This window comes from Centroberyx gerrardi, unplaced genomic scaffold, assembly GCF_048128805.1.
Source record: "Centroberyx gerrardi isolate f3 unplaced genomic scaffold, fCenGer3.hap1.cur.20231027 Scaffold_61, whole genome shotgun sequence".
In the NCBI taxonomy this organism is placed as follows: Eukaryota; Metazoa; Chordata; class Actinopteri; order Beryciformes; family Berycidae; genus Centroberyx; species Centroberyx gerrardi.
In genome coordinates this window covers 71,601-86,607 of record NW_027605195.1, presented here as the reverse complement: position 1 = coordinate 86,607, position 15,007 = coordinate 71,601, and the positions used below count along the sequence as shown (strand labels likewise).

Genomic DNA, 15,007 nt, shown 5'->3' with positions numbered 1-15,007 from the left:
CAAAATTCATCCAATCCTCTTAAAATGAGTTAATGGAGGAGACCACATCAAAACCTACTTAAACACCCCTTAATGTTTGACTGCTTACTTTCTAATTTAATGTAAAATTCAGGGAGACAGGAACTTTCCATTAATAACTAATAACCTGTAAACCTGCACAAAAGGCATACAAAATCCCTTAATTACCAGTGTCTCTGTGAGCCAACCCATGAATAAATCCATTATAAACCCATGATACTAACCTTACTTTTTTAAACCTATGTTACTTTTAATGGATAATTAATGTCTATGTAATGAGAACTTAAGGACATGGGATAAAATTAAGGGGTTTGGTTTCATAGTGAACCTCAAGTCTAGCACGTACAGTTGTCTCGCAAGGAGAAAGCAGAGCAGATATACATGGTAACAGATCACAAAAATATGTGTAGGACACACATTCACACGTATACACGACAAACAGCAGTGGATTCAAGCAAGACCCAATCAAAAGCCACAGTAAAGAGACATGTTTTTAGTTTTTACTTTTACCCATATATGCTACTAAATGATGTAGTCCCCTTCTTTTAGGACAGGAGATAAACTATGAAGTAATTATCTATTTTTCACTACTTGGAATTTCTTCTCTGTGGCTTTCAAGGACTGAGATGATAGCTAGATGGATGGCTAGATTGATAGATTAACGGATGAATATATCGATAGAAAGATTGATAAATAAAAATAAAAAAAACCTTTATCCCTGATCCAGATGACCTTGGGCTCCCCGCTGTGTGTGAGGAGGAAAAGGAGGAGTCAGGTGGAGGTGAACTGCCTGAGGAGGAAGAGCAGGACAAACCAAGTATGTCTTTACAGTTCTCTTTCTAAAGTTTCTTAATAAAGTTGTTTATAATCAGTGTTTGAGCCAGTTTACAGATAGGTTAAGCAGATTCCCATGACCTCTCGATTATCTGTGAGAGGGTGAAAAGTTGATTGACTGCTCTTTGACTCGGACAAAATATACATTCTTCCTCCTGAATCTGAGGTTGACCCATTGGCAGTGAGTGTCCTTTCTAGCACCATGGCATAGGCTTTCCCAGGGAGGTTGAGTAGTGTGATCTCGCCATGGTTGGAACAAACCTGGTCTCCTTTTTAAAAGGTAGTGACAATTAGCACTGTCTACCAATCTAAAAGGCACTGTTCCTGAAAATCATGTGATATTGAAGAGATTTGTCAATCATGAAGTATCCACAGCCTTCTCCAGCAGCCCACCAAGAAGGATGGGTATTCCAAATTGCTGTAAGGCACATAGGCGCAAACAACAGTCAGAGTTTTCCCCTCAGCAACTCATAGTAGTATTGAGTTGACCCTCTTGTCCACTAAGACAAATTCCACCTGTGCAGCAGCCAGCCGGGGACTTTATCCCCACACCCGCTGGTTACATACGTATAGAGGGCACGGTGGCGCAGTGGTACCGCTGTCGCCTCACAGCAAGAAGGTTGGGTTCGATTCCCGCCTGGGTCGCTGTTGGCACTGGGGGTATGTTCTCACCATGCCCTCGGTGCCTAGTGCCCAGGTGGATTATCTCGTAAAAAGGGGCCTTTCTGTGTGGAGTTTGCATGTTCTCCCCGTGCTCACTTGGGGTTCCCTCCATATAACATCAATAAGAACCCCCCACTAAAAAATATGCAAGGAGATCGTCGCCTGACCAGCGAGGGTCAAAAAGAAGTTGGTCCCCGGGCGCTGTAAGCTGCCCACTGCTCCTGGCCTGCCCCATGGAGGAAGGACGAGCCAGGATGGGAGAAATGCGGAGGACAAATTTCATGGCGCCATTAAGCATGTGTGTGTGTGTGTGCTGGCCGCCGTGCACGTGTGTGCATACGTTGATGGTTGCGTGTGACAAATAAAGACGGGGTTTGTCCGTCCTGTTTCGATTCCCCTACCTCTCATCCTGGACAACTCCTGAATAGGAGAGAGAGAGACCACCCTCTATTGAGGAGTTTGGTTCCAGTATCTACTTATATTTCTCAACCTCGACACCAGATCCGGCTCCTTCCCCTCTGGAGAGGTTACGTTCCATGTTTGGCCAATCTCTGTCGCCAAGGTCCATCCTGTCTCAGTCTGCTCCACTCCTGCCTGTTGCCCGACAGGCATTGCACTAGAACCCTACCCTTCGCCTTGTGGGTGGTGAGCTCGGCAGCAGGCCCTGTGGCAGACCAAGGGAAAGTCCAACCACATGTAGTGGTGCAACAAAAGACAGTCAAGGAGTTCAAAAGAACCAAAAAAATCCACCTTAGCTGTCAGGCACATGCTAACATTTTCTTTAAATTCCCTTCTTGAGGACTTTGGTTCTGCTGCACCCATCTTCAAACATTGAGCTGCTGCATGCATTCCTCCGATGGCAGTAGTCATTTCAGGAGCCATTCCTTGCAGAAAGGAGGGTTGTAGTGCTGGAGTTGCACTCAAAAACTCCTTCAGACCACATCAGTGCTCCTCTGAAAGATGCTTGGCTCCTTCCTTTCCAAGCCAGGTCAATGTGTCAGTGCTCATCATCCAGTTCTCTGGTAGCAGCATTTTTCTTCTCACAAGACATTTTCAACATTATCAGGAACCAAAAAAGGTAAGAGCACTTGTCTGTGTCTTGTCTCAATGTTGCACCACTACTGCAGGATTGCATAAGCTTGCAAGTACCTGCATTATCTTCATTGCCAACCACTTTCAGCTGATGGCCAACAATTATGCAAAAAGTCCCACAGCTGGCCCAGTTGATCCATCAAAGGTCACATGGAACATGGGAATTGTAGGTTAAAGCAAGAAGGGAAGCCATTTTAAGGTGGTATCCGTCCAGGGATGCCACAGCCCATGTTGCTTCTTTGGGCTGTGCCTGGCTGAGCTACAGGGTGACCCAGCTACCAGGCACTCACTGGCCAGCACCAGTCCCAGGCCAGGCTCCAGGAGCGAGTCGCAGTGTCCCTGTCCCATACAAGGTTTCCCTTGATGTTTTCGGAACTCTCAGGTCTTTTCAAGATGCTATTTGTCTGGTTGGTGTCCGACCTGGTGCTCAACATAAGTCCCAGGGCCACTGGGGCTCACAAACCGTTGCATGAGGTTGCTATTCCAGGAATGGCTCCCATCGGCCAACAGTAGTTAACTGTGGTTGTATTGGGCAGCTCCCAGTGGCCAGTAGTAGAAGACTGTCACATGACTGTGCAACCCCCAAGTGGGAATGTGTGAAAAATAAATTCAAAAAGGGTGAATAAATGGGAGTGTTGACATACTCAGTTTTTGCCCAGGCGTGGAGGACACTGGGAGTCTGGGCCTCTTCTGCCATGTTGAGGAAGAGGAGGGCGAAGATGAGGAGGATGAATCCCCTGAGCTACCAGCGCAGAGCCCCAGTCAGCGTCAGGAGAATCTGAAGGACCCGGATTATCAAACACCATCAAGGTTCCAATCACATACTCCTAATATTATCACTTACAGATAGTTTACATGAGAATGAGACTGGAACAATTTGGGTGTGTTGGGCAGTCACACTCATATACAAGGCTATGACAAAAGCATTGTTTGATTTTTGGCTTGAATTTTAATTTGTTCTTTTCTTGGTTGTAGTTGTTTCTAAAGGAGGTCTTTTCAGTCAATGTGTGAAAATGTATATTTAGTAATAACAAATCTAATTTGTATATTATAGTGATGGATAGTTAGCTCCTCTAATCAGAAGTAATGTAACACTAGCGTTAAGCTAATGTATGGTGATACTGATATTGATATCTGTATTCTGCTCCCAGAGGACTACAGGCCAAATTAGTGTATCATCCCTTTATTAACCCTGCTGCCAATCTTAATCTTAAAAAATATTTTCTCTCAGAAGGCAGTTTGAGAGGAGGAAGCCAGGGAGACCTCGGCTCAGTGAAGCATCGAGCCACCTAGATCTCAGGGTCTGCATGCTGGAGGACTCCCAGATCAGTGTACTCTCAAACAATGGTAAATTTAAAGAGTTTAATTCCAAATTGAGATGTCCAATAACAATGTATGTTGCTTGATTTGTAAATGTAGGCTACATCTGCAAGTACACAAGATATTATGGTAATACCATTGGAGCCATTTCTATAAAATATGTTGTGCTCACATCAGAGATGTTTGGTTGAATTAAGCCCACACCACCTCCAGAAGGGTCGACAGGAAGTTCTGTACTGAGTACTGAGCCCCAGACCCCACCCCCCCACCGTCCACACCCGCTCTCAATGTTAAACAGAACTATCATCACCTACATTAGCCTGGTCCTGCACAGGCTTATATCTAGTTCACAACATTATCCAATAATTGATAAACTCGTTATTGTTTTAGCTTCGTTTTAGCTTCAACTTAAGCTATGCATTTGGGCAGGTAGCGTTCTCCTGGCAGCCGACAAACCCAGATTCGTCTGTTGGACTGCCAGATGGTGAAGCGCGACCTGAGGATTTTTTACTTCATTGTGCTCTTGTGTAAGGTGCAATGACAATAAAGCTGAATTGAGCTGAATTAACCTTGTGGTGAATATCTCTCTGTGTCTTAAGTGTTTAAGAAGTGTCGTGTGCAGGAGGTGAAGTGTCCCCGTGGCCTACAGGAGGCAGACTTCCTGGACCTGCTAAGCTCCAGCTTCCCTCAACTGGCTGGAAGAAACAAACTTTTTGACCTCTTCACAACTGACCGAAGCAAGAGACTACAGCCACTGAAACTGAAGACATGGACACCAGAGGAGATCCACAGGTCCATCAAGTCAATTGGAGCAGGGAATTCAGCCCTGTACATCCGACTGAAGGTACTTTGTCATGTTTTGTAGTAATTTGCTAGGTTAGACATTGGTTGCAGTACTTGCAATGCCCATACAAGTCTTCATCCACTACACCACTTTAGCTTCATTTACTGTAGGAGCCATTTTTTTGGGCTCAAAACATTTGTAGAACTACACTTAGACGAGGCCAAGTAAGTGAACTTAGATCTGACAATGGGACCAACTTCATCTCGATGGAAAGAGAACTGAAAGAAGTCTTGCAGGCATTGAAAGACAAAATTGAACAGTCCTTGCCACAGAAAGGAGTGGAAATGGACCTTTAATCCCACTGGTGGTGTACATCACAGAGGATTGTAGGAAAGATTGAATCAAATGCTTAAAAGCATTCTGCTGTCAACATTGGATGCAAGCAATAAACATTGGAGGATGAGAATGTTGGGGGTGAATGAACTACTCATCCCAGAGAGAATTGTGCTGTCAAAGTCCCCCAATTACAGAGCTCACTTCGTCGTTTTGTCATGTGGGAGAGACAAAGTATATCTAGAGCTAGTCATACAAGATAGACTTATTGGTCACACTTTATTCTACCGTTTTCCATCGTCTCAGTCGGCGAGGGAGTGGTGGATCTGACTCATTAGGTAAGTTTAATCAACTCAAAGCAGGTATCAGAGAACTGCTGGTTAGCTCGCTGGTGCGCTGCAGCACTACACAGCTGTCATCTCTACACCAACATGACGCTATAAGGTTTACACTCGGGGAAAAAAAGCAAAGTCTCCAAAGCAGGTAGGCATTGCAAGTTTGTTGTGCTATCACCATAGTAACAGCCTCTAAGGATCATGGATATTGTAGTGTTTGGTGTCGTTTTAAACACAGAAGTGACAGAAAAAAATACAATTAGGCACTAACGAGGTTGAAATATTAGTAACCGAGGAACATTACAGCAACCTTTAGTATTGTTTTCTGATCACGGAGACTCAAGGGGTTCTCTGTTGTGTAGTTTGGCAGCTATCGCTAAAGTTAAAATCCCATATGAGTCTGGTGGCTGGAGAGTCGGTGTCAAAAAACGCTTACGGAGCCGTACGTCTCGACTCTATCGGTTTGCTTGAAAGCTGCTACAGGAACTACAGTTTGTCCTTGCTCCACAAGGCTCAGGACGTCTTCCTTATTCCTGAAATTCATCAATCAATTTTGATAAAAATCTACAGGATCCAGTTTGTAAAAGTCTTCTCATTTTGTCAAACAAGGATTTAACTTAGCTACTGTCCTTTTAAAAAGTACCATCATTTTTGGTTTAATTTTGTGCTGTCAGCCATTTTGTATTAGTAGGTGTCACTTATTTTTAGAGGAAGTGTCATTTGGGAACAAAACTCTTGGTTTCTTTTAGGCAGGAGAGGAGCACCAGGCCAGCGAGGAAGAGCTTCACCTTTCACAGAGAAAAGACGACGCCACCAAAGATTCTCTGTCCACCTCTACCATGATGATGACAAATGATGAAACCAGGCCGTATGCAAGGTAACCAGTGTTGGGGAAGTTACTTTCAAAATGTAATATATTATTTATTACTTATTACTCCTCATTTAAAGTAGTGTGATTAAGTTACTTTATTACTTTCTGTATATGGTTACTAGTTATATTACTTAAGTACTTTCACTCAAGGCAATTATGCTGACAAGTCGGACACCGGCACAAAATAATGTATTTCAACTCTTTATTTAAAGAGATAAAACAACCTCTTCACTCTTAAAAACTTGTGATTAGCAGGAAATACTAACAAAAAATAAATAAGTAAATAAAATAAAGTGCCTAAATGGGGATTAAGTAGCATAATGCCTACAAGCTCACAGTGAGCTCTTGAAAAAGAAAACAACACTGTGTAGGCAATGGCGGTAGATAGTACCTTATAAGGGCAAAACTTGACTTTAATGTTTTTACCTGCCTCTTCGTTTAAGGTAAAAATAATGTGAATATTTCCACCCTGAAAATGTTAAGCGAGCCGCCTCTGAATCCGCCATTGTTGTACTGTACACCAATATTATTACAGTTACTTAAAAAAGTAACTGTAATAATATTACTTCATTTAAAACTGTAACTCGTTACTCTACTCTGTTACTCAGATAAGTAATAATATTACAGAACGCGTTCTATGACGTAACTCGTTACCCCCAACACTGAAGGTAACATGACATTACATAACACAAATGATGTCATTGGGTAGGAGCTTTTATCCAAAGTGTCTTACGGTGGCATGAATGTATAAATCATTAGTATGGGCGGCTCCCAGTTAGGAATGAAACTCCTAACCTGCCCGTGTTGGTGCCGGTCTCCACCCATATATGCCATGTTGAAATGCTTTGTGGATTCTTGATTCTTGAAGATAGCTGACTCTTATGGACTCCAAACACATCCCTTGTATGCATGTGCTTGCAGACAAAGTTAAGTGAATCAATCAGTGTATAATGTAACTTTTTAACTTTTTTATTTCTGCTCCTAGTTCCGGCAACAACCCTACTCAGAGAGTAGAAAGCGACAGAGCAGACCTTCTGTCCAACAACTTGACATCACAACAGATGGAAGAAGAGGAAGCGGATGACGGAGAAGATCGGAGTGGAGAAGCAGAGCAAACCAATGACACTCCAGCTGAGAGTGAATGGGACACCAGTGATGAAGATGAGAAGCAAGATGACAGAGATGATGATTGGAAACCAGATGAGAGTGATGAGGACCTGAAGGAGAGCAAACTTGCAACAAGGAAGCGGTACGCGAGACGTTCTTGTTTTAGGGCCAAGAGCAGGAAAGTGATCCAATCTTCTCCAAAGACTGTGATTGAGAACAGTAACTCTTTTCTCTCCTGTAAAGTCTGTGGATCTCTGCACGGGTCAATGCGCATTTTGATCAAACACGCCTGGAGTCACGTGGACGATCCAGGATGTCTGTGCGGGGTGTGCGGAGAACATTTGGAATCTGCAGAGGCGTTGAGGGGTCATCTGCAAAGTCACCAAAAATCTCACGACTGTCCTGTTTGTGGAAAGTCTTTCATGTCAATGAGTGGCCTCAACGAGCACGCCACTTTACACACAGGAGAGAGGCCATATGAATGCAATATTTGCCATAAAGCATTTACTCAGAAGTCAGGCTTGAACAATCACCAGTGGGTCCATGTGGTGGATAAACCACACAAATGTGCTGTTTGCCATAAAACATTTGCTCATAAATCAAAGTTGAGCAATCACCATTGGGTCCATTCAGTGGATAAACCGCATAAATGCGATATTTGCCATAAAGCGTTTGGTCTAAAGGCACAGGTCAAAGCTCACCGCAGGATCCACACGGGTGAGAAGCCGTTCCGCTGCAGTGTGTGCAGTAAATCTTTCTCTGACCTTGGCTCTTTATCCCGCCACAGGTCGGTCCACACAGGGGAAAGGCGCTACAGCTGTCAGTTTTGTGAGAAGCGCTTCAAACTTCCTGGAACACTGAAATCGCATGAGAGGATTCACACGGTTAGAGAGAAACCATACCTCTGCGATGTTTGCTGCAAAACATTCCGTATGAGTTCTGGGTTAAAGGCTCACCTAAGAACGCACACCAAGGAGAGGCCGTACCCTTGCAGCGAATGTGGAAAGGCCTTTTCGATCAGTGGAGATCTGAAGGTTCACATGAGGATCCACACCGGGGAGATGCCATACTGCTGCACAGAATGTGGCCGGTCCTTTAAACGCAAGACTCACCTCAACACCCATCTGAGAGTCCATTCTGGTCAAAAACCCTTTGTATGTGGGATTTGCGGTAAAGCGTCCTCTCGCCTCGAGCACCTCACCGTCCACATGAGGACTCACAGCGGGGAGAGACCGTACCAGTGCACTGTCTGTGACAAAGCCTTTACTCAGGCCCACTGCCTCAAAACACACATGAAGACTCATGAGGTGGGAGAAAGCTCATCATCGAATGGATCCAAGTCGTAAAAAAAACCCCACATTTTTTGTAGTTTCTGTTCCCCTTCGTTTCAAAAGAACTTTCAATGGGTATTTGAAGGAAAAGCGACATTGCTTAAACACTGAAGTTTGACCTCAAGTGGGCAGAGTTTGGCCCCGCTCTCCATCCTGATCTTGACCAGAAGCGACTTAACTGGGGTGAACAATTGATTTTGTGTATTTCCTGGGTCAACCCCATGTGTGAAAAGAATACAATTTGAGAAATGGTCTTTTACTAGAGTTTTTAAGTCATTAAGAGTCACCAAATGGGAGAAAACACAACACTAATGGATAAGTAGTAGTTACATGCACATCAAATAAGGTGCTGGGCTATTTCAGCAACGATAGATGAAGAGAGTAGAGCCCTCACAGCAGGAAGTCCATTCACCCTCATTAGACATTTTGATCCCTCATGGATCTGCACCAGGTCAGAATAGTTAAAAGTGCTCCCACCACCATTTATCAATGCACAGGATATGATGTTAATATCCTTTGTGCCATAATCCAAGGTGAGCATTCATATAGAGGCCCAATTCAGAGTGTAACAGAATGATATACTTCCATACCAATGAATACCATAGAAAACACCAGGCTACAAGTCTACAGCACCATCAGACAGGCAGCAACATTCACCAGCTACCTACTCTAGCTTCAGGGTGAGTGAGTGTAGGCAAATCATCGGGGTTATCAAGTGGGCTCCCTCCTTCATCGATGTTTCGTTGAATTAGGCCCACGACACCTCAAGAAGGCTCAACAGTGTATTCCAGCGTCCCAGAAACAACAGGCTAATCTATTCTATTCTAATAATCTAATCTAATAATCTATTCTAAATGTATTAATGAACTACAACAACAACACTCCCTGTTATACAGGCGGGAGCCCTCGAATTAAATAAATACAATAAAAACAAACAGGTTCTTTAAGATTGTATGAGTGTGCCAGAAGCCAACATAAAACCATAAAAGCAGGGCATTCTCAGTCAAAAGGGATTTATTATACAAAAGAGATAGAAAATACAAAATGCGTGTTTTTACACCTGTCTTTAGGCCTACTCAACAAGTTACTCAACCAAGCATAATTCAAAAGAGTCGGACCCCCGACAACGGACGTCAGTGTTTCCCACAGGCTGAAAATGTACTTTCTTTACGGTTAATTACTTTAAATTGTCTTTACATTGTGTCCAACAGAACCCAACTGGCGGAATATGCAATGAAGTCTCTGCACTGCACTCATGTTAACTTTCTGAGTGTTGAACAGCGTGAAAAGTATCAAGTTACTCTTTACCGTTACAACACATGCGAGTTCGGGGGAAATTGTGGAATTTTATATTTTTTTACGAACGTTTTCAGAACGGGAGACGGACTGTCAGGTTGAGTACAGAGCTACTGCATCGCCAAGTGACAGACATGACGTGATGCGCACATTAGACGCATTACAGAGCGATTTAGATCAATTTCTATACATTGATTAACTGTTTATGTTGTACCGGCCGTGCCGATATTGTGGCGCTGCCACAGTTTATGTATTGGAAACAATGGCACGACAATCTACTGGTTTATTTAAGAATAAGAGCGTGTCTACGTGGTCAGGGATGAGTCCAGTGCGCAGCCTGGTGACAGTCAGTCCATCCGCTGAAACACACGCAAAAAGTGAGCTTCAACTTGAAAACATTTCGCGGCCCACCAGAGGGCGCTCACGGCCCACACATGGGCCGCGGCCCAGTGGTTGAGAAACACCGCAATAATGGACCAAAACTCAAATTGCGAGTTCATGTTTTGCTGAACAGTGAGAAAACTTGGTTGGATTTATGTTTTTGTAGTTTCACTTTTCCCTCTTCAACAGAACTATCAATGGATGTTTGATGGGGAAATGATGTAAAGCATTGTATTTCATATCATATTTAATAATCAATTCAAAATTCACACGCACAAACATGAATCCTGTTACAAACTGGGCCTGCACATTTAAAAGAAAGTGAAGAAATAAGTAAATGACCATAAAGCGTTATTATTACACCAAATATGTTATATGGGCCATGTGGTGGAAGTTTTCTGAAATAAAGAGACTTGGAGATGAGAAGTTGTCCTTCTGTTATCTTTGTTGCTTGCAAGCAAGGCGCAATGCCCACCCAACGAGTGTGTGAGACAAATAGCGAACCAATGAGCTTTGTCCACCCTTCTTATAATCATGTAGTAGAAACAGCTGAGTCATGAGAAGTCCGACACATTCTTATACTTGAAACATTATGCGATTAAGCTGCATCTGTGCATAACAAAATCCAGTTCCTACCGGACACTCAAGGCCACCTCTGGGCAGAACCTTTGTTTATCTCAAACTGGTGAAGAATGGAAAATTACTGAAGGCAGAGACAGCGTTTAACTGAGGAATGAGATTGTGCTTAATACGTAATGAATAGAATGGTATATAATGGTATAATTTCTACTACAGGCAACACAAACAACATATTTTGTTTGACAAAAAGCATTCACAGACAAAGAAATGTATGTTATCCAGAACAGCAACGTAAATTGTGTTTGGGGTCAGTTTAACCCCAGAGAGAAAAAACTTTAGAAATGCAATAACAGAAATCCCAATAGACTATTGATCTAAGGTAAACGAACTATGTACAAATTTACAATACTCACTCCAATGCCAACAGGACTGCCAGACGCAGAACCCATGCACAAGACGCTACCAAAAGGTCCCTAGCCCGGAAGTGGGCATGGTGGTGGGGGGTGGGGCAGGGGGGGCTTAGTGGACCAAAACATCAGAAGTCAACCAGTTTCCCAAGGACCCTCAGATGCAGCTGTGCGAGAACTTGTTCAGTGTGGAAACATGAATGGAGAGGCTAAAAGGAGAAGCTAAATGACTAAGCAAATCGAATAGCTAATAGAAAAAGGAAAAGCAGCGGGGAAATGGAAATGCAAATGGGAAAGGAAATTGCCCTTTTGATTAAAATCTGTATTCTTAATTCAATTTGTGAATCCAGTTATTTATTTCTCTTTCTAAACTGCATTTTCAAATAGATTTTTAAATTCCATTATTTATTTATGAATTCATTTATGTATTTTTAAATGATGTACTTATTGACTGTTTTATGGTTGTTTTTGTAAGTCCCTTTTTAATTTTAACTATTTATTGATGGGTTAATATTTCATTTGTAAATTCTTTTTATAATTCCTCTTTTTATTGCCCATTAAAATATCAAATAATGAATTACTTTTTAGTCTATTTATTCATAGATTAATAAATTAATTTGTGAACAAATTTATCAATGCCTATTTTTATTGTGCAATTAGTTATTAATTAATGAAATGCTTTATTACTGTTTCCATGACACTTGGTGCTTGCAAAGTAGTAATGTTGCAACTTTGTGGCAGGTGCAGGTGCGCGCGTGTGTGTGTGTGTGTGTGTGTGTGTGTGTGTGTGTGTGTGCGTGCTCGTAGCCTATTAATTTACTGAATATGAGGTGTTTGCTATAGATTCGTTGGGGAGGAGCTTATGCGTCTGGGGGACAATTTTACACACTGGCGTCCCGGTTTCTAGTCGGACGGCATTCGCGCATGCACCCAGACTGGAACCATCACAACGAAACCGCGTTGTTCAGGGAGTAAAAACTATCCGTAAAATACTTCAGTGATGCTTCACTGGATGCACGAGAACACCGCGGACTCCGGGACACCTGAGAGTTTCAGTAACATGTCTAAAGCTGAGATACTGAGAGGAATCGTCACCGAGAGACTGGCAGCAGCCGCCCGGGAAATCTTAGCGGTTGTAGAAAGAACAGTAGCCGGTTACGAGGAGGAGGCTTCGGGCTTCAAGCAGGAGATCGACCGGCAGAGGAGACAGCTGGATGTTCTCCTGCAGCCTCGAGTCAAACTAGAGAGGGCAGGTCAGTGGCAGACTTACTTCTCTGTGTAATAACTTAAGGCCTTGGCGCTTTCATTTCTCTCATCTATGAAGCACATTTGACTTGCAGATCGGCAAATGTACATACCTCGGAGAATATAATTTAAGAACTGAAACGAGTCGATATGACACATTGTTCAATTCGGCCTGCATCTAATACACCAAGCAGCACAAAAAAAGTCAACTTTCAGAATCGGTTCGCATGTGATTCCTCCCCAATCTTCGACCAGAATAGTGCGCGGTAGCCTAATGACCGGTGTGAAACAATTGTAAAACCTAAAATAAAAGCGCCGCTTGTTTGATTACTTGTAGGCCTATGGCGAATTTACCAGTAGACCCCAAGGATTTGTAAAAGGTCTTAATTCATGCTCTACAATGTATGGACCTTTGTAGATTACCAAGGCAACAGAAATTGACAGATTTTGAATGGAGTTTGGCGTAACTCTCTGTCCACACAGTGCATGTAAACATAGTATGGATTTAGATTTCATATCACCAGAATAATGCCCATATTTGCTACAAAATCATTTAGGCCTACAGTCCTACAGTGTCGAGATGGGAGCTACACTACGGAGTAATGATCTAGTTTTCATTGATAAATGAAAAACAAAAACCTTGATCCCCTGATGCAGATGGCTGTGAGATTCTCCCTGTGTGTGAGGAGGAAGAGGAGGAGGCAGGTGGAGGTGAACTCCCCGAGGAGGGAGAGCAGAACAGACAGCAGCCAAGTATGTCTACAGCTCTTTTTCTAAAGTTTGTTAATAAAGTTGTTGTTGGGGCAGACCGAGGGGTGGGGAAAGTCCTACCACATGTAGCGGTGCAACAAAAGACTGTCAAGGAGTTCAAAAGAACCAAAAATGGTGAATTTATTACCATAACACAAGTCTTATACAAACCAAGGTGATCGTCAATGTCTAATTCATAGTATCAAATATGTAATAAACAGAAATGCTGGAGAAGCCCCATCTCTCTGCAGGCCTCACCCCAGCTTTCTCTCCCCCAACTGAGCAATCTTAGTCACTCTATATGCATTGTAGTAGAGGTCTTGATTACTAGTCCTTTTCAGTTGATGGCCAACAATTATGGAAAAAGTCCCTTAGCTGGCCCAGTTGATGCATCACAGATCACAGGGAACATGGGAATGAGCGGATGAGCGGGAAGGGAAGCCAATAAAGTGCAGCCATGTTGCTTCTTTGGGCTGTGCCTGGCTGAGCTACAAGGTCACCCAGCCACCAGGCCAGCACCAGCACCAGTCCCAGGCCAGGCTCCATAAGTGAGTCGCAGTGTCCCTGTTCCATGCAAGGTTTCCCTTGATGTTTCTGGTCCTCTCAGGTCTTTTCAAGATGCCATTTGTCTGGTTGGTGTCCGGCCTGGTGCTCAACATAAGTCCCAGGGCCACTGGGGCTCACAAACCGCTCCACCATGGTGAGGTTGCTATTCCAGGAAGCGCTCCCACTGGCCAACAGTAGTTAACTGTGGTTGTATTGAGGAGCTCCCAGTGGCCACTAGTAGAAGGCTGTTGTGTTACTGTGCAACCCCCAAGTGGGGATGTGTGTGAAGCAGGCAATCTTAATCACCAATCCTTGAGAAAATAGTAGCTGAGCAGCTTCTAGAAGTGACTGAGGGACACACAATTTTTGATCAATTTCAATCTGGTTTCCGATGAAAACGCAGTACAGAGACTGCCCCACTTTGAGTTACTAACAACATCTTAATGTGTGCTGATAATGGTGACTACTCCATCTTAGTGCGTCTTGACTTAAGCGCTGCTTGACACTATTTACCATGCCATCCTCATTGATGGGCTCAGCAGTTGGGTTGGCATTTCTGGTACAGCTCTGAAATGGTTCTCCTCCTACCCCCTCTGTTGTGCGGGGTTCCTCAAGGTCCTCGGCCCCATTCTGTTCTCACTATACATGCTTCCCTTGGGTCAGATTTTTAACAGTTTTGGTTGTATCTCATACCATTGTTACGCTGATGATATTCAGTTGTACTTATCTGTTAAACCCAATAATCAGAGTAATTTTATCACTCTCCACAACTGTGCTATTAGGGACTGGATGCCTTTTAACTTTTAATTTTCTCACGCTTAGATTATTGCAATGCATTGTTCTCCTGCCTTAGCCAGGCAGTCTTGGCTCAGCTACAACGGGTCCAGAATGTGGCAGCCAGACTTTTATCTAGGACAAAACAGAGGGCCCACATAACCCCCATTTCTCACCTCACTGCACTGGCTGCCCATTAAGTTTAGAATTGAATTTAAGATCCTTTTAATCACTTACAAGGCCTTGAATAGCCTAGCCCCTGACTATACATGTGAGTTGCTGACGCTGTATTGGCCTATGAGGTCACTTAGGTCCTCTGATCAAGGTCTGTTAGTAAGCCC

The 15,007-nt window shown here is 43.3% G+C and overlaps 1 protein-coding gene across 1 annotated transcript; it reads left to right on the top strand.

Moving 5' to 3' along the window:
- Positions 1 to 1,212: 1,212 nt before the first annotated feature.
- LOC139931395 (uncharacterized) lies at positions 1,213 to 8,703 on the top strand. The gene is made up of 7 exons (XM_078282288.1): positions 1,213 to 1,257; positions 1,377 to 1,512; positions 3,267 to 3,417; positions 3,839 to 3,954; positions 4,527 to 4,771; positions 6,129 to 6,256; positions 7,236 to 8,703. The coding sequence occupies exons 1-7, from the start codon at positions 1,213 to 1,215 to the stop codon at positions 8,701 to 8,703; spliced, it is 2,289 nt and encodes a 762-aa protein (XP_078138414.1).
- The last annotated feature ends 6,304 nt before the right edge of the window (positions 8,704 to 15,007 follow it).

What these genes read in the sequence shown, in the direction of transcription:
- LOC139931395 (XM_078282288.1), top strand. Translation starts at nt 1,213, where the DNA reads ATGAAGTATCCACAGCCTTCTCCAGCAGCCCACCAAGAAGGATGG. An exon ending in CAGCCCACCAAGAAGGATGG is followed by an intron (nt 1,258 to 1,376) that starts GTATTCCAAATT and finishes CCACCTGTGCAG; the next exon opens with CAGCCAGCCGGGGACTTTAT. An exon ending in GATTATCAAACACCATCAAG is followed by an intron (nt 3,418 to 3,838) that starts GTTCCAATCACA and finishes ATTTTCTCTCAG; the next exon opens with AAGGCAGTTTGAGAGGAGGA.